The sequence below is a fragment of the Chlorocebus sabaeus genome, chromosome 16 (assembly GCF_047675955.1).
Source record: "Chlorocebus sabaeus isolate Y175 chromosome 16, mChlSab1.0.hap1, whole genome shotgun sequence".
NCBI classification, from domain to species: Eukaryota; Metazoa; Chordata; class Mammalia; order Primates; family Cercopithecidae; genus Chlorocebus; species Chlorocebus sabaeus.
This window is the reverse complement of record NC_132919.1, coordinates 54,098,455-54,118,424: the sequence shown is the minus strand read 5'-3', so window position 1 is coordinate 54,118,424 and position 19,970 is coordinate 54,098,455. Positions and strand designations below refer to the sequence as shown.

The window sequence follows — 19,970 nt, the reverse complement described above, 5'->3', positions numbered from 1 at the left end:
CTCCGGCCTGGCCAGGTCGCCTCATAGCCTAGAACGCCCCAAAAGAGGTAGGCTCTGGGGTCAGAGACTAGGCACAGACTTGACCGCTGTCCCCTCGCCCTTTTTTTTGTTGTTGTTGTTAATTTTTGAGACAAAGTCTTGCTCTGTCACCCAGGCTAAAGTGCACTGGTGTGATCTCGGCTCACTGCAACCTCCACCTGCTGGGTTCAAGCGATTCTCCTGCCTCAGCCTCCTGAGTAGCTGGGATTACAGACGCATGCCACCATGTCCGACTAATTTTTGTATTTTTACTAGAGACAGGGTTTCACCATGTTGGCCAGGCTGGTCTCGAACTCCTGACCTCAGATGATCTGCCCGCCTCAACTTCCCAAAGTGTTGAGATTACAGGCAAGAACCACCACGTCTGGTCTTGACTGCTGCCCTTACTAGCTATGGGGCTGTGGACAAGGTGCCTCTCAGTGCCTCAATTTTCTGGGTCTGTAAAATGGGGCTCCTCTTGGGTCCATGTGTGATGATTCAAGAGAATGAAGGAAAAAGACAGCACAGGACTGGGCACGCAGCAAGCACTCAGCAGAGCTCCCCTACATAACACTGGTCATTATTGTGGTTCAAGGACCAAGATGCAGGATGTGGTCCCAAGAAACACCCTTGTCATGATGATGCTTCTGTGTTTGAGAAGCAGAACTTTAAAGTTTAAAATTGGCCAGGGGTGTAGCTGATGCCTGTAATCGCAGCACTTTGGGAGGCTGAGGTGGGTGGATCACCTGAGTTCCGGAGTTTGAGACCAGCCTGGCTAACATGACGAAACCCCATCTCTACTAAAAATACAAAAATTAGCTGGGTGTGGTGGTGCATACCCGTAATCCCAGCTACTCAGGAGGCTGAGGCAGGAGAATCGCTTGAACCTAGGAGGCAGAGGCTGCAGTGAGCAGAGATGGCACCACTACACTCCAGTCTGGGCAACAGAGTGAGTCTCCATCTCAAAAAAAATAAAAATAAAAATAAATAAATAAATAAATAAATAGGCCGGGCGCGGTGGCTCACGCTTGTAATCCCAGCACTTTGGGAGGCCAAGGTGGGCGATCATGAGGTCAGGTGATCGAGACCATCCTGGCTAACAGGGTGAAACCCTGTCTCTACTAAAAATACAAAAAGTTAGCTGGGCGTGGTGGTGGGTGCCTATAGCCCCAGCTACTCGGGAGGCTGAGGCAGGAGAATAGCGTGAATCTGGAAGGTGGAGCTTGCAGTGAGCCGAGAATGTGCCACTGCACTCCAGCTGGGCGACAGAGCGAGACTCCGTCTCAAACAAACAAAAAAAGTATACCCTGTAACTCAGCTGTGCATTAAAAAAATTATCTTTTTCCCTTTTCCCTCAGATATTATTCTGTCCCAGAGCCCCCATTTCCATGAAATAGCCAAAGAAAAAAAAAATTGGTCAATCCAAAGAAATTCAGTGTCTTCCAGTATCAATTTCTTTTCCATGCTAATGATTCTCTTTTTGGGTAACACTTAAGAATTCAAGAATCAAGATCCCTCCTAGGGCTGTGACTTCTTTCTCTCAAAAAGACTCCCCTTCCCTCCTTGCCCTCCTCTCCTCGGTGGCTTCTGCACACAGGGAAACACGACAGGGAAGCAAAAGTCAAGGGAATATGTTTTAAAAATACACCATCCAACTTTGAGAAATTAGATTTTCAACAGATGAAAACAGTAGCAGAATAAATTGCAGAGTCCAGATCATCTTGTTGCATTGCCCAATGGAGTTCAAACAGATTAATTTGTATCAAGAGCATAATTACAAACCAGGTATTATCATGCAAGGTTTTCATATTGTTTTATGGAATTTGAACTGGGGTGGGGTGCAGGAGGGAAAAAGTAAGGTTTTTGGAAGGTCTTTGGTCGCAGAAAGGACTTTGTTTTATCCTGAGTTCATGAACTGATTTTTGGTGGTAAATAACACTTTTCTTTTTTTTTTTGGAGACAGACTCTCACTCTGTTGCCCAGGTTGGAGTGCAATGGTGCGATCTCAGCTCACTGCAACCTCCGCCTCCTGGGTTCAAGCGATTCTCTGCCTCAGCCTTTCGAATAGCTGGGATTACAGGTGCCCGCCACCATGCCTGGCTAATTTTTGTATTTTTTAGTAGAGACAGGGTTTTACCGTGTTTGCCAAGATGGTCTCGATCTCCTGTCCTTAAGAGATCTGCCAGCCTTGACCTCCCAAAGTGCCAGGATTACAGGCATGAGCCACTGCACCCGGCTGCACTTTCTAGAAGGGTGATCTCTCATAAAAGAATTCACTGACCATGGCAGTCTACGATCGCATTTTTCCTTCAATGCCTTCACTTTGAAAAATATAAAAGGTGGCCGTCCTTTGTCAGTCTTTACATATTTGGGGGATGTCTTCATTGTCCAACAAAGCCCAACAGTCTCATAGCTATGGATACAATCTGCCTCTCTCACATGATGGACATAGAAACTGAGGCACACATAGTGAGGGCCGAGTGCTCAGTCAGGTTGTCCGGTGCTTGTCAGGCGAAGTCCCAGATGCTTCATGGAGAGATGTCAACAGGAGGACAGAGTGCTGAAATGAGCGCGAGTCTTAATATCTCTCCCGGGATATTCTTTGTCTTTGTAAGAGTGAGAGAGTGAGAGACAGAGAGAGAGAGAGAGAGAGAGCTTGCAGCCTAGCTGTCAGGAGGTCTAGATTACAGAATTTCTCCAGAGAGCTTGCAGCCTAGCTGTCAGGAGGTCTAGATTACAGAATTTCTCCATCCTTCAAAGGAAAACCATCTTTCAGAGTAAGTAGTAGCAGGAAGAGATGGATGACAGTAACTGGATTTGTAACACCAGTGAGGCCAACCCCAAACACACACAACCATCATCCTACACATGGATTGTCTGTGCCAGGAGGAGAAAGTACAGGTGTGAAGAGTGCTAACTTCAGAACACCCCAAGATCAACTAGATTTTTCTAGTTGGAGGACAGAGTGCTGAAATGAGCACGAGTCTTAATACCACTCCCGGGATTTTCTTTTTCTTTGTAGGAGTGTAAGAGAGAGAGAGAGTGTGTGTATTTGTGTGTGTGTGTGTGTGTGTGTGTGTGTGTGTTTGCAGCCTAGCTGTCAGGAGGTCCGGATTAGAGAATTTCTCCATCCTTCTAAAGAAAACCATCTTTCAGAGTAAGTAGTAGCAGGAAGAGATGGATGACAGTAACTGGATTTGTAACACCAGTGAGGCCAACCCCAAACACACACAACCATCACCCTACACGTAGATTGTCTGTGCTAGGAGAAGAAAGTACAGGTGTGAAGAGTGCTAACTTCAGAACACCCCAAGATCAACTAGATTTTTCTTTTTGCCATTGTTGAGGTGATACATTTACTTTTCGAATGACTTTTGTTGAATAATGTTATATGTTCCATGAGTCCTGGGGAGTGAAGACAGTGGGTCATAAAAGTCTGCCAGACACAGATGAAACCAGACTAAGATGGAACCTTGTGGACAATCTCAGGTTAGCAGGCAATCAGATCATTCACCCATCTGTCCATCTGTTTATCCATTCAACCCAGCGATTCACAAGCACCAGGCTCCATGATGGAATATTTTATAAGCAAATGGCTATTAAGTTCTTGATTCTCCTCCACATGTTCTGGAAAATCACCAGGTTTCCAGGTAATGATGGGATTGTATTTGTCAGCACAGAGCTGGAGATGTGGAGAACAAAGTCTCCAAGGGGTAGCTCTTCTCTCCTGGTAGGATTAGTCAAAAAAAAATCTTAGATGTGCAACTATGGGGAGATCAGTGGTGCTAACACAGGAACACACATCTTACTGGCAAAACACTGTCCTTTTTTTTTTTTCTCTCTCTCTGTAAAACATTGCTCTTATTGGGAGCTTGAAAAGCATTATCATAAAAAGCCATGGGAAGGGGGAAAGGGAGAGGAAAGAGAGGAGCAGAGGGGGATAAGAATTACCCAGGTTTGGACAGGGACTCTGGTGATGAGGCCCAAGATGATTCATTTCTCCCTGTTCGCTTCCCAGCCTTCAATCCCATCTGGCTCCTTTCATTTGAGTTTTCTATTGCAATGCACACAACAGATAGTTTTCCAAAAGCTTGCTCAAAAGCTTTCAAGGTGGTCCAAGAATGGGAGGGGCACTTCTTGAAGTTCAAATGGGACAAGAGAAAAAGTATCAAGAAAGCGGTGCGGGGAGTGAGCCTCAGAGGGGAAGCTGAGACAATGAGGAAAGCAGACCTTCTGAGACATCCTGGAAGTTCCCTCCACCCTCTGAAATGGAAACATGACCAGCTACAGACAGATCAGCTCTTAGAGCGGAGGAAAGAGCCCCAGGGTTCAGGAACCAGGAGCTCTGACTCCAGTCATCCCTGATGACTTCCTTTTCCACCCTGACACTTCAGTTTCTTCACTTACAACATTAGAGACTTGGGCTAGATCAGGGGTTTTCTGCCAAGTGCAGAGGGAGAACTTTTGGGGAAAGGGTGGTATCTATTCCATCCAGAGTGTGCACTTAGGAACTTGTTCCAAAAGCTTCAACTGCTAAAAAAAAAAAGTACTTAAGAGGCAAGACAATCTTTCAAAATCATGTTCAGCCCGCCAATCCTACGAATTCAAGCTTGTTTTCCCAGTTGCAATGGATGAAATAACTATCCTAAGTTATCTTTCTTCAAAAGGATTAATCCTGTGCTAAGTGAATCTCTGTGGATTGAAGGCACGGATGGATGGGGACAGACTGATAAATGACTTGATGGCAAATGACATAAGATGGTGAGAACCTGTTTGATCCTGGTCTGGCTTTGCCCATACATCCAGTGGACCTCCTTGGCCTGGCTCACTTTCTTCACTTCCCAGAATGCATGCAATAAATAACATTACATTTTTTAAGTCACTAGAAAAGTGAATGTCACCCTCTTCCCTTGAAATGGCAAAAAGAAAAACTGAACTGATTTTTTGGGTGTTTGGAAGTGAGGACTTTTTGCATCTCTATGCTCCTCTGCTAGGGTAGACCATCAAAGGCTCGGAGTAGCTTCTCACACTTTAATTGGCCCATTTCACATTTCTGCCCCTCTACGTAGGGTCACATAAAAGCTCTACTTTTATATCCGACATGGGAAAATAAGACAATAAGGAGCTTTATAAGTGCTGAATTCAATGGGGGCTGAAACATCAGGGTACAACAGCCAGAATATAAGGATGTTACTATTTTGAAAAATGTCCAAAGCAAATTTGGACATGTCCAAAGTTACATGTAACTTACATATATGGTCCTTAGCCTTTTGCAGGTACACCCTCTGTACAAGCTGAACATAGATTCGGAGAGCAACACACTCGTCTCAGCTGCCTTTCCTGGTCAAACTTTTTCCTTCTGGTGCTGTCTAGCGACCTATGACGCCAAGCTACCGCGTGGTGGCGCTGTCTGTCCACTGCTGCCTGCCGGCACTTTCCAAGACCACTGTCTCTCTGTAATTCAAGGTGAGGTTATGCAATGTGGGAGGACGAGCCAGGAAAATTGAAGAGAAGGAGCTGTCAATAGATCACTCTAGAATTCCAGACAGGGTAGTGTGATAGGTTCAAGAGAAGAGCTTGCCTGCATAAAATAAAATTGAGAGCACCCTGTGCGACTGCAGATAAAGAATAGAACAGGATTTGCCGAAGTGACTGAAGGGTGGGGGGGCATTTTTCTGCTGTGAAAGGGTGGGAACAGTGGGATCAAGGTGTCAACGTATTTTCTCCCCAGGCACCTTACTGTCCTCAGGCTGGGTCTCCACTTCTCAGGCTAAAGGCTACTCTCCAGGGAGACCAGGCTGGGAATGCTGAGACCCAAGTTGCTAGGCAGGGAGGAGGTCAAGATCAGCAACTTTGAGGAAAGAAGGGTCTCCCTGGGATGCTCCACGAGTCTGGGAGACTGAGCGCTGCCCAGGGCAGGTCTAGGCATTGCGAGAGCAGCTGTGTGGAGGCTTGGAGGGAGCCAGTGAAGGCAGCTTGCTTGTTCAAAGATGTTAGAGTGAACTATAATTAAAATGTTTCCATGTGAGTTCCCTGAGACCCCTCCCTGCCACAACAATGAAGTCTCCTTTGTAACTTCTCTACATGTAACCTGCAAGCATGCTTTCAATAATCTACAGGATGCACACCCGGAGTCTCCGCTACTTGGGAGGCTGAGGAGGGAGGATTATTTGAGCCCAGGAGGTCAAGGCTGCAGCAAGCTATGATTGTGCCATGGCACTGCAGCCTGAGCAACAGAGCAAGATCCTGTCTACACACACACACACACACACACACACACACACACACACGCAATCCACTGAAGCAAAACTAGAGCAGCTGCTTGGACAGGCAGGCACACATGTAATGTATCTTATACAAAAAGACATGCTCATCTACTGGCTAATGTTGATGAATGACCAGGAAAATATGTCAATTGCCATTTTTCTTTCTAAATAAAGGATTGCTTTGTTAACGAACGGCTGCTGTCTTAAATAACTGTTAATATATCAACACATATATTTATAAGCCAGGGGAAAGGATTTATCTGACTTACGATCTTTACTCTTTGATCGGAGAGGCAAACATATATCTTAAAATGGGTCTTGATGCCTCCATGTGTAATTGAATGAGCTATGTTACGTCCAAATGTAGACTAATCAACCATGTATCCTTTACCAAGTGTCTGGGTGCTGATTAGCATTAGCTGGTCTGGTCATATCTTGGGGATGTGTTTTGTGGACTGTCCACGGCACACTAAAGTTCACAGCCAGCCTCCTCTGGTGTACACAGCCTGCTCTGGGATGGCCGCTGCACCTGTAGGTCAAGGCGGGTCCATGGACTACAAACGTCTCTTGACACGTGCTTAGCCAAAGCTTAAAACAGGAAGTGGTACGTGAAGCTGAGTGTTTAAGTACAGACAGCCTTGCTCTCCCTGCTGGGTTGAATGATGCCTGCCACTGAGTTAAGTGGGAGCTGAGGGCGTGTCTCCTCTCCAGAGAACACGTTCTTCGAAGTGACGATACTTCAGAAAGGAAAACCACTTAAGCATGCAATTCCCCAAGTGCCTACGGTCTGAAGAATTCCTTTGTGGTTGAAGCAGAAAGAAACCGCTATGGGACCAGAACAGAAAGAAGCAAGCTGGGGCCAGGCACACTGGCTCACGCCTGTAATCCCAGCACTTTGGGAGGCCGAGGCAGGTGGATCACGAGGTCAGGAGATCGAGACCATCCTGGCCAACACGGTGAAACCCCGTCTCTACTAAAAAATACAAAAAATTAGCCAGTCATGGTGGCGGGCACCTGTAGTCCCAGCTACTTGGGAGGCAGAGGCAGGAGAATGGTGTGAACCCAGGAGGCGGAGCTTGCAGTGAGCTGAGATCGTGCCACTACACTCCAGCCTGGGGGACACAGCGAGACTCCGTCTCAAAAAAAGAAAAAGAAAGCAGCAAGCTTTGTTTCCCGTGAACTACAGGCCTCCCTCTGCTGGCTGAGCGTCTTCCTAATTCAGGAGACAATGACCTCTGAATGAACACCTTGGTGCAAGCTGACCTGGCCAGGTAGGGAGGCAGACAGAGGTGAAGGAGCTGGGCAGGGCTCCAGGAAGGTGAGGAAGTAACAGCATCTGTACACCAGATGGCAGCAGCCACACACACATGATAGGCGAGGTGCCTGTCTGTCTTCCCAGGTCAGAAACCCCTTACGTGGGAACTGAAGACAGAGCCTTCTCGGAATAGTTCCTTTTCTCGTGGGTGGCTATGATGCCATAGGCAATATTTACATGAAGCCTTTTGCTTCAATAAACAGGGCACAAGCAGGAGGTCATAAGAAAGACAGTTGGCCTCAAGAGTATTGAATGATGAATCTGGGCTAAAAACAGGGATTGTGTCCACTAAATTAGGGGTCTACACGCTTTCTGAAAAGGGTCAGATAGCCAGGCACAGTGGCTCACGCCTGTAATCCCAGCACTTTGGGAGGCTGAGGCACGCAGATCACTTGAGCTTAGGAGTTCGAGCCCAGCCTGGGCAAAGTCAATCTCTACCAAAAAAATACAAAAATTAGCCGGGTGTGGTGGCATGTGCCTGTCGTCCCAGCTGCTTGGGAAGGAGGCTGAGGTGGGAGGATCACTTGAGTCCCGGGGGTCGAGGGTGCAGTGAGCCATGATTGCACCACTGCACTACAGCCTGGGTGACAGAGTGAGACAACGTCTCAAAAAAAGAAAGAAAAGAAAAGAAAAGAGAAGAGAAAAAAGGAAAGGGGAGGTCAGATAGTAAATATTTTCAGCTTTGCAGATAGTAAGTATTTCCAGCTTTTCAGCCTTAAGATTTCTCTGGCCATTATGCAGATCGGCCACTGTAGCACATATGGAACCACAGACAATATGGAAACAAATGGGTGTGTCTGTGCTCCAATAAAGCCTCCTTTCCAGAAACGGGTGTTGGGCCAAATTTGGCCCACAGACCATAGTTTGCCAACCCCTCCACTAAAGGAGTCAAAAACGATCCGGTTTAGTTAGCTTGGTGCCCATGTACCCTGGGCCTGTACTGGGTGACGCTTTCCCCAGTCTGCGTAAATGCAGTCCTGCTCCCCTCTCAGTCCACTCCACAGCATGAGATCAACCTACGTTTCCTTGTCACCTGGACTCAAATTCTCCCTTCTCCCTTCCACGCAACAACATAATCAGCTGGCAAACGCTGTCTCTGGGTTCCGTACACAACAGCTCCTCCTGGGATCAGTCCTTATTCTCACGGTCATCACAACATCCGGTATCTTCTTCATTGCTGCTAAGACACACAGCAGTGGGGGGGGGGTCTGTAAATATTCTTTTTCAATTGCTGCATTCTTCATACTGGCCTATCTCCCCCACCTGCTCTCCCAAATTATTTCATCTTAGCCAGAAGCATGTTTGAGTTACCTCTTGGGTGATGTCTCTTGCCTGTATCAGAACCCACCATAGATGCCAATGTTTTGCTCAGTAATGCACCTGTTTTTTCCTGCCTCAATCCAATGCTTTATTTATTTATTTTTATTTTTATTTATTTTTTTTTTTTTTGAGGCACAGTCTCTCTATTGCCCAGGCTGGAGCGCAGTGGCACGATCATGGCTTACTGCAGCCTCAACCTCCCTAGGCTCAGGTGGTCCTCCCACCTCAGGCTCCAGAGTACCTGGGACTACAGGTGCATGCCACCCCACCTGGCTAATTTTTTTGTATTTTTTTGTAGAGACAGGGTTTCACCATGTTGCCCAGGCTAGTCTTGAACTCCTGGGTTCAAGCAACCTGCCTATCTCAGCCTCCCAAAGTGCTGGGATTACAGGGATGAGCCGCTGCAACCAGCCAATCCAATCCTTTAGACATACCTTCTCTAAAGCACCAGTGAATTCTATCTCAGTCATATCGGTTTGTCCACCAGCCCTGAAAGAACCTTGGCACCTACCTTGGCATTTGCTCAGAGTACTACCTGCCCTTATCATCCCCTCATCCACGCAGACCCCCCCTACGCTCCTAATGAAATGTAGCCCATTCTATGAAGAGCCCTTGAGAGGAGCTAAACGCTTGCCTGTCTTCTGCTGGTTTCTTGGTCTGGCTTGGATCAAGCCCTGTGGAGTTTGGACTGTGTTAATCTTATGCTGTCTATGGGCTTAACCGCCCATTAATAAATTACTATGGGTATCTTTTCTGCTATTGACTTTCAATTACCTCACATTGAAGTCAAGACAATGTGGTCTGAATGGTATTGATGTTGGGGTATGTATTCTGACTCTCTCTGTGGCACAGCACTCTAATCCATTTTACAGACCCTCTTGTGGCTTGAAATGAAAGTAAGCTTTCTAATGGCTGGGCTGGAGTTTATATATGTCCACTGTATGCATTTTGTTAACTTAATATCTGCGTCATCTACAAGTATCAGACAGGGACATTAAAATCCCCCACCATGATTGTGTTTCTCCTTGCAATTCTGATGATTTTTCCTTTAAACAGTTCGAGGCTTATGCTGCCAGGTGCCTACAAACGCAGCATCACGACGTCATCCCGGTACATTACTTCCCCTTTCCTTAAGTACTGACCTTTATCCCTTATCTGGCTTTCTGCCTTCAGGTCTGGTTTGTCTGAGACAAAAAAGTAATACCCGCTTTCTTTTGATTAGCGTTTGCCTTGTATCTTTCTTCCTTTCTTTTCAACTTTACCATGTCGTATTTTAGGTGTGCCACTTGCTAATCACTTAGAACTGAAAATTTAAAAAGCAAAACCTCTTTGAAGAGATGAATTCCACCATCTGATGGCTGAATTATTTCACTTTGGTTTTCCATCTCTCTTCCCAGTGTTTATTCGTTCATGCATTCTCACTTCCCTCCTCCATCCTATACCTCGCTCTCTCATTAGCAATTGTCCTTTTAGATTCACTAGCATATTTATTTTTTGAGACAAGGTCTTGCTCTGTCACCCAGGCTGCAGTGCAGTGGCACAATCACAGCTCACTGTAGCCTTGACCTCTCAGGCTCAAGTGATCCTCTTGCCTCAGCCCCCTGAGTAGCTGGGACCACAGGTGCACACCATGATGCCTAGCTGATTTTTTTCATTTTTTATAGAGATGGGGTTTCCCTATGTGGCCCTGGCTGGCCTTGATTTCTGGGGCACAAGCGATCCTCTTGCATCAGCCTCCCAAAGTGTTAGAATTACAGGTGTGAGCCACCACGCCAGACCTAGCATAATTTACTAATGTCTTCTTTTCCCTTTTGCCCTGATGTACCTTCTAGGCATATCCTGTAACAATGGGTAATAAGTAGTAGACTTCGCAGTCTGTATTTGTGCTCAGTGAAAAATTCAACTTGGCAATAGACAAGGGGTGGGCAAACTCAACCCAAAGGCCCACCACCTATTTCTGTAAATAAACTTGGATTGGGGCACAGCCACACCCATTTCTTCTTCTTCTTTTTTTCTTTTTTTGAGACAGAGTTTCACTCTTGTCCCCAGGCTGGAGTGCAACAGCATGATCTTGTCTCACTGCAAACACTACCTCCTGGGTTCAAGCAATTCTGCCTCAGCCTCCCAAGTAATTAGAACTATAGGTGTGTGCCACCACACCTGGTGAATTTTTTGTATTTTTAGTAAAGACAGGTTTTCACCCTGTTAGTCGGGCTGGTCTTGAACTCCTGACCTCAGGTGATCTGCCCGCCTCGGCCTCCCAGTGCTGGGATTACAGGCGTGAGCCACTGTGCCCGGCCAGCCACACCCATTTCTTTATGTATTATTTAGGGCTACCTTGGCACTTCCACGACAGTCAGTCAAGTAGTTGTGACAGAGATCATATGGCCCACAGGCCATCTGGAACTTTAAGAGAAAGTTTGGCAGCTTCTACTCTAGAATGGCAGCTACTTTTTCTTGGCACTTTGAAGACAGCATTTGCTTGTCTTCAATTAGAGCTCAGAAATCTTCTGTGAGTTAACTGTCGTTTCTGTGTAGAGAATCTGTCTCTGCCTCTGGTATCTCCAGATTCTGTCGCAGTCCCTGGTGGATATGGTCTGGGTCTGCGTCTCCACCCAAATCGCATGTGGAATTGTAATCCCCAATGTTGGGGGTGGGACGTGGTGGGAGGTGATTTGATCATGGGGGCGGCTTTCCTCCTTGGTGTCTTTTGTAAAACTATTGTATTATTATAAAACTATCCCTTATTAAACATTAAAAAGGGCTTTCATTTGTGCAGCCTTATGCAGTTTTTTTTTTTTTTTAAAGTAACCTTCCATTTTAGATTAGCTTTAGGTCTACAGAAAAGCACAAAGATAGTACAGATAGTTCCTGTATACCCTGCCCTCAGTTTCCCCTATCGTTAGCATGTCACTTTGGATGGAACGTTTGTTACAACTAAGGAACCCATATTGGTGCATTCTTTTGTCTGCTTGCTTGTTTGTTTGAGATGGAAACTTGCTCTGTTGTCCAGGCTGGAATGCAACGGCGTGATCTTGGCACATTGCAACCTCCGCCTCTAGGTTCAAGAGATTCCCCTGCCTCAGCCTCCTAAGTAAGCTGGTGCCCACCACCACGCCTGGCTAGTTTTTTGTATTTTTAGTAGAGATGGGGTTTCACCATGTTGGTTAAGCTGGTCTCAAACTCCTGATCTCAGGTGATCCACCTACCTTGGCCTCCCAAAGGGCTGAGATTACAGGCCCTTTTCTTTTCTTTTTCTGAGACAGAGTCTCGCTCTGTTGCCCAGGCTGGAGGGCAGTGGTGAGATCTCAGTTCACTGTAACCTCTGCCTCCTGAGTTCAAGCGCTCCTGCCTCAGCCTCCTAAGTAGCTGGGATCAAAGGCACCCGCTACCACACCCGGCTAATTTGTGTACTTTTAGTAGGGATGGCGTTTCAGAAGCACGTAAGCCAGGCTGGTCTCGAATTCCTGACCTCAAAGGATCTGCCCGCCTCAGCCTCTCAAAGTGCTGGGATTATAGGCGTGAGCCACCGCACCTGGCCATGTGCATTACTTTTAACTACACTACACAGTGTATTCAGATTTCACTAGTTCTTCCCTAATGTCTCTTTTCTGTACAAAGATCCCATTTTGCATTTAGTCTCCTTATATTTAGTCCCCTTCATCTACTCTGGATGGTTTTTTAGACTTCCCTTGTTTTGGGACCATCCTGGCAGTTTTGAGGAGGGCTGGTCAGGTATTTTGTCCCTCAGTTTGGGTCTGCTGATGCATTTCTCCTGTGGTTTTCTTATTTCTAGTTTTGTGCGTGCTATCTTTCCTGCGCAGCATATTTCCTTATGTGGTTTGCTTCTATTTTATTTTCTATTTGAGCGTAAAGTGTAACTGTACTTAAGACTCCCCTTCCTTGCCCCAGGCATCTGCGGTGGCTGGTCAGTGGAAGAGTTAGGGCTTTGTGTAGGTGAGGACTTTATGTTTGTTCCCTCTAGAGCCTAAAAGATTTCTATGATCCTAGGCCAGTATTTATGTTCTTTATTTGAGGTTTCTGGTACACGACAGAGTGCAAAAGTTTGTACCGTACACCCTTGTGTGATGCAGATCTAGGGTTTTCCTATCCTGCACATCGTTTACTATGCCTTATACCCTGTCTCTCTGTCCAAGATCCTGGAGAGAGGACAAGCTGCACATGCAAGTTCCTGGACCAGTGGGTGGAGTTTTATAGCCCCTTTTACAGAAAGCAATACCTGTAAGCCCTGGCCTTTAGGCTTGGCTGTTTCAGTTCCTGACATCCAAGGGCAAGGCCACGGCTCCATCTGCTCCATGGGCATGAGGTCTAACCCTCAGTCCTTTGAACCCCTATGAGGATCTGAAACCACCTTCCATGGTGTCTTTGATTTTTCCCTTTATTTCTAGCATCTGGCATTTCTTTCTTCTTAGTTCTTGGCTGTGTAGTGAAAACCATGTTTACTCGTGTGTGTGTTTGCAGTGGGACATCCATGTCAGCTGAGCTCACCATGTTACTGGAAGTACTAGTGACAAATGTTCAGCTTTTTGGAAGATTTCTGTCATACGAATTGTGTTTTCATAATATGGGACACATACCAGTACTCACTAAAGAACGGATGCATGAATGAATGAGCGGAGACCAGGACTGCTCAACAGATAGCTAAGCATAAGCATTTGCAGCCTTAGTGGAGGCTGAACTGGCTGAGTCTGGGAGATTCTGGGCAGGCAGGGGCTGGTACACAGTCCCTCTGCCTGGCACTCTGTATCACAGTGGTCCTGGCCTCATGTGGCTTTATTCAATGCTGAGGACTACATGATTTCACCAATGGCTCATCCAACAGGGTGGCCTGTTCACTCTACTTTCATCGTCTTACAGTGTCAGTACCTTTTCTTTTCCTTCTTGAAAGAGGGAACTGGCCGGGCGCGGTGGCTCATGCCTGTAATCCCAGCACTTTGCTGAGGCAGGCAGATCACGAGGTCAGGAGATCGAGACCATACTGGCTAACACGGTGAAACCCCATCTCTACTAAAAATGCAAAAAAATTAGCCGGGCGTGATGGCGGGCGCCTGTAGTCCCAGCTACTCAGGAGGCTGAGGCAGGAGAATGGCGTGAACCCGGGAGGCGGAGCTTGCAGTGAGCTGAGATCGCGCCACTGCACTCCAGCCTGGGCGACAGAGCCAGACTCCGTCTCAAAAAAAAAAAAAAAAAAGAGGGAACCGAGAGTGTGGGTGGATTTAGTGCAATCGATCAAGCCAAAGTCTCATCCTGGATTGCAGGTGGTAATCTAAGGCAAGATACTGCCTTGGTGTATGAACACCATAGCAGCCTGTTTCTGCAGGGCTGGCTTCTCTGGACTCTACACACAAGCACAGATACTGGTTTGAAAGCCCCAGCATTGAGACAACTGGAAGCTGCAGCCCTTGATGTCCTTGTGTCAACAGGCACAACACTGGCCCCAACCTGTTATTGGTTGAGCAATTCTACAGCCTTGCAGGGAGGCAGGCTCTGCCTGTCCAGGCTATACTTCAGCACGCACCTTTCCCTCGTGGCTACTCAAGTGGAAAGTCCTCACTCTCCACTACACCCTAGTCCCTATCCTCCTATGAAATCCTATGTGTAGTGTGAACTAAAGGCAGAGAAAGCTAACAAGCCTTGGCCTGGGGGCTGTTCTACATCTTGCCACCCAAGAAGAAGAAGGCAGACATTTAGGAAGGAGGGGATCACAAACTCTACGTGTTTTTCAAAGTGGGGAGAATGGGCTGAAGGGTCTGCTTGAGGGAATGTTCTTCCCCCATTGCTTCTCTCCAGCCTGCACTGCAGGGCCCCCCGCCCTCATTACTCTGTGAACACAGTGGCGATGACAGCAGAGCTCCGTCATTACTGCCCCACAGGCTGTGACGATGACGGGTCAGGAGTGGGGGCATATGGACCCTCCGGTGATGCTTGTAGAGCAGAGGGTCTCGTGAGGCTGAAGACACTGAGGCCCGCTGCACTGACTCCACCCCAGTTAGAGGATCTGGTTGAGGGCTTTTATAACTCAGAGAGAATCTGTTTGGTCCAGGGAAGGGAGGAGCTGAGTTGGAAATATTTTTGCTCCACTTTCTTCCGAAATACTTACAAAGATTGGCAGAAAGTGCAGGTGATAGAACAGAGGAACATTGGAGTTGACATGATGATGTCGCGGGGGACGTGGTGCCACCAGACAGAGAGCCTGGCCTGTGAGTTCCATGCCTGGGGCACAGCTGTCACTTGCTGGGCACAGATCTTCTGCGGCCTATGTGGTTTCCTGTGCTCCGGGAGGACCTGGCCTTTGAATGTTTATAAGGTCAGACCCTCTGGGCTCTTCGGCCCCGTGGATATTGCTTGACTCTGAAGTCTCTTGTGGTCTAGTGGAGTCAGGATCAAAACTGCTGTGCCAGGGGCAGAAGAGCTACATGCCCCCACCCCAGGCCCCGCGCTTAGAAGAGCAGTCTGCAGGATGTGACGAGTCATCATTAGCCCTTGTTTTGGGTGACATTTCGTCCATTCTAAAGGCTCTGCCCTCGTCTACCATCTCATGTGATTTTCACCATGGGCATTATTTTAATGAATGATTTGGGAGTCTGAGAGGCAGGAATATGAAGTTGAGAACACGAAAAGTTTTGCCCTAGAACATTCTAGTCCATGCACATATTTGAGGCTTCATGGAGCAGGCACGCCTCTTAACATACAGCCTTAGAATTCAGTGACCAGCAATGACTACATGTAACACACAGGGGCTCCACTTCAGCTGGGGAAACAGATGCAAGGAAGTGGCCTGAACATAGTCCTCAGGGTGCATAAACAGGCCCACACAGGCTTGGTAACCGGGGAAGGATGGAAAAGGGGTTATGTGAGAAATTCGTTTTTGACAGTCACGATCAACGGATGCAGGAGGGAGTGCTATTTCCTGGGGGGAGTCAGGGAGAATATTTTGGGACTGCATCAGTCTGAAGACAGTGAATGAGCTACAGGAGTGATAAACCAGTCGCCCCTGAGTCACTGCACTGAGTTATGTTTTTAAATAATTGTGAATTCAACTACCTTTAGATAGTGCGCATGCTGTTTAAAGTTTGCCTCAGTCCTCATGGCTCCCAACTGTCTTCAGCTGACTGTCTCCACCCATTTTGATGATCTTTCAGTTCCCTGAGGCCACTTGAGTTTACTGCCTTCAGATAGAAGGTTCTATCCTGCAGAGTGTGGCATTTATGGCTTTGTGGGTCTGGGTGGACCATGGAGACCTCACCTGCACCATGTCTAGAGAACGGCGCGTGATCCCAAGGCTGTGACCTTACCCATGCCCTGTTTATTTCCAGGCAGGTAGAAGAGCAAAGAATGTACAAGGCCCAGCGCTTGTGTATGGAAGGTGAGGGAAAATGAGGCATTGAGAATGACGGCAGGGTTGGCTTGGTCAATTGGGTACAGCAGTGACAGGGAATCCTGGAGGAAGGGCAGGTTCTACATGACAACAGATGGAGAAATATAAGAACACGTATTCAGGACAAAAGACTCGGCTGGAGCTCGACTTGGGTATCACCAGCAAACACATGGAAAATAAAGTCACAAGAATGGAGAAGGTTGCCCAGGGACGGCGCGTTCAGTGAAAAGGAAGGATGTTCTAGATACAGGTCCCCGGGAACATCACCTCTTAAGAACAGGCCGTAGGATGAGAAGCCCACCACCAAAGGGACTTTCCAGGAGCAGGTGGAAAGAGAGAGGGAAACCAGGAGAGCCCAGCGTCAAGACAGACAAAGGGAGGGCTTTGAAAAGGAAAGGCCTGAAGAGTGTCAGTGGCTGCCTTTGTTTTTTGTCATCAGTCTTCATACCTTTGAAGTGCTTAGAGTACAGCTTGCGATTCTGTCCATGTTTTGTTTTCAAAATGATCATCACCCACTTAATAGCTCATTTGAAAGACTCCTCTCTCAGGAGACTCCTCTCTCAGGGATGGCCTTCGCCGACCCCATGCGGCCTCCATCAGTGGGGCTGGGGTGCTGAATGATAATGCACAGACAGCCCACCCAGGTGACACGCACACCCGGAGCACCCCCGGGTGCAGAACCACGCTCTGGGGTACCAGGGTGCTGGCTTACCTGGCACTCTCAAAGGTAGCAGATGCCGTCTTTTCTATAGCCCCGAATCCAACTCCAACAGCGAGACCCTCTGAAATAGACGTAAGAAAAACAAGAGGGGTTAGGAATATTTCCCAATGAGGAACATCGCCATTACTGTCACTGTGTCAAGTAGGACTGCATGAGGCTGCCAGTCACAGGAAATCATACTAACAGCAGCTTAAACCCAGGGAAACTAAGGCATGGGGTCCAGATGGCTGCCGCCTGCTTCTCTATGGCCTGCAACCTAGGAATGATTTTTGTATTTTTTAAGTAATTGAAAAAACAAAGACTACTTCATGACGCATGAAAATTATATAAAATTGGGCCAGGCACGGTGGCTCATGCCTGTAATGCCACCACTCTGGGAGGCCGAGGCAGGCGGATCACCTGAGGTCAGGAGTTCAAGACCAGCCTGGTCAACATGGTGAAATCCCATCTCTACTAAAAATACAAAAGTTAGCAGGGCATGGTGGTGCACGCCTGTAATCCCAGCTACTCGAGAGGCTGAGGCAGGAGAACCACTTGAACACAGGAGGCAGAGGTTGCAGGAAGCCAAGAGTGTGCCACTGCACTCCAGTCTGGGTAACAAAGTGAGACTCTGTCTTAAAAAAAAAAAAAGAAAAAGAAAAAAGAAAATTACATAAAATTCAAATTTGAGTGTCTGTAAATGAAGTTGTATTGGCACACAGCCATGCTTATTGGCTGACGAATTGTTTATGGCTGGTTTCATGTACATTAGCACAGTGGAGTAGTTGGGACAGAAACCATATGGCCTGAAACCCAAAATATTTACTATCTGGACTTTTCATAACCCCTGGCCTAAACACACAGGGCTTTATTTATTAGCTCATGCAACAGAAAGTCCAAGGTTGATATGGCAGCCCAATGATGTCACTGTAGGCATAGACGTCTTTTGTTTTCGTTTTTTTTTTTTTTCCTTTATCCTCACCATTAGGTCCTCATAGTTGCAAAGTGACTGTGCTACCTCCAGGCAAGAAGAAAGTAGAAAGGTAGAAACCTTTTTTTATCAAGTCTTTGTCTTATTACTCTGGAATGAACGCCTTTCCCGGCATCCCTCATACCTCTTTGGCCAGAACAGGAGCAAACGCCCATCCCTGGATCCATCACAGCCTCAGGCCCCAAATCCTGAGACTCCGGGACTGATTGAGGCCAGTCTCCATCCCTCTTTGGGGCTGGGAAAGAGCCTACCCTGCCCATGCTCCCTGAAATCAAGGGAGCCGCCATCCGAATAAACTGGGGTCTTGTCAGCAGGAAAGGAGGAGGGGTGGCACGATCACCACCACCAGCGTGCATTTTTATTTTTATTTATTTTTATTTTTTATTGAGATAGAGTCTTGCTCTGTCGCCCAGGCTGGAGTGCGGTGGCGCCATCTCGGCTCACTGCAAGCTCCGCCTCCCGGGTGCATGTCATTCTCCTGCCTCAGCCTCTCGAGTAGCTGGGACTACAGGTGCCCACCACCATGCCCGGCTAGTGTTTTGTATTTTTAGTAGAAACAGGCTTTCACCATGTTAGCCAGGATGGTCTCAATCTCCCGACCTTGTGTTCCGCTTGCCTCGGCCTCCCAAAGTGCTGGGATTACAGGCGTGAGCCACCGCACCCAGTCAAGCATACATTTTTATATGACTGCTCTTTGAAGAACATTCCAGCTTTCAAAGGAACCACCTCAAATGGTGCAGACAGATGCGGTCTACACTGAGGGGGTGGCTAGAGTCGAGCTTGCAGCATTGGGCTAGACAAGATGGGTTTTCAAGTCCTTTCCTGGGGTTCACGGGCTTGCCAAGTTCACCAGCCACTCGCCTAGGGATCAGATGTGGGAGGATGACACTGGTCTGCGTGTATCTGATGGAGTAGTGAGGGTCATGGAAGGAAATGGACCTGACCCAGTGGCCGTGGACCAAAGGGGTGGAAGCATGGCATCAGGACGCTTCTCACATCTGTGAAGAGGGCAATGATTCCCCTCGATCCAAACACGAAGGAGAACTACTGAATTACCACCACTGTTCAGCAGCAAGGCCAAGGGCTTTGGGAGGTCAAATTAGAACTTTTTTTTAAGAAGAGGGAAGATATAAAAATCTACTGAGTGAGAGGAACTCATTTTCTTTTGATTCACTGCCTCTTAGTACAGCCCGTTTCTTCCTTGTGTCCTGTCTGTTTAAAGTGGGTGCAGGATGCTGGAATTGCGATACTGACTCCAGGAGACACCTGGGGACAAGAAGGCAGTGGAGACTTATCCCATGTTCAGGTGAAAGTGCTCACCTGTGATGCAGTCTGGCTCAACAAGAGACCGCAATGGGGTCTGGAGCCCAAAGATCCTGCTAACGAATAAGGTGTTCTTTTTTTTTTTTTTTTTTTTTTGCCTCATTTTACCCTTTGTGCTTGATCTCCTGCGGGGTCCTGATGGGATAGCTGTGACCACTGTAAGCTGCAGGTTGAGAATTTGGGATTCTTTTTTCTTTTTTCTTGAGACAGAGTCTCACTCTGTCGCCCAGGGTGGAGTACAGTGGTGCGATCTCAGCTCACTGCAACCTCCACCTCCTGGGTTCAAGTGATTCTCCTGCCTCAGCCTCCCAAGTAGCTGGATTACAGGCATGCGCCCCCATGCCCAGCTAATTTTTGTACTTTTAGTAGAGATGGGGTTTCATCATGTTGGCCTCCTAACGTGCTGGGATTAAAGGCATGAGCCGCTGCACCTGGTGAGAATTTGGGATTCTGATTCCCTACCAGGTATCCTTCCACTTTTCTTATAACAACCAACGTCAGGACACAGAGTCCTGGGACATTGGAGCTTGCCCCACACTGCAAGCTCGACTCCAGAGATCAGCCGCTGTGACTCTTGGGCCCCTGCCAGGTTCAGAAGCCACGTAGTTAGAGGGAGGTCTTTCCAAAACCAGACAGCA

At 47.5% G+C, this 19,970-nt stretch overlaps 1 protein-coding gene across 14 annotated transcripts in view; it reads right to left on the bottom strand.

The window, feature by feature from the left end:
- Positions 1-19,970, bottom strand: part of SLC39A11 (solute carrier family 39 member 11) — a 563,219-nt gene that overhangs the window by 69,096 nt on the left and 474,153 nt on the right. For all 14 annotated transcript variants that reach the window (XM_073005074.1, XM_037993737.2, XM_037993738.2 and 11 more), the window contains one exon: positions 17,031-17,100. In XM_073005074.1, the coding sequence (XP_072861175.1) occupies positions 17,031-17,100 (70 nt within the window). The remainder of the gene's footprint in view (positions 1-17,030; positions 17,101-19,970) is intronic.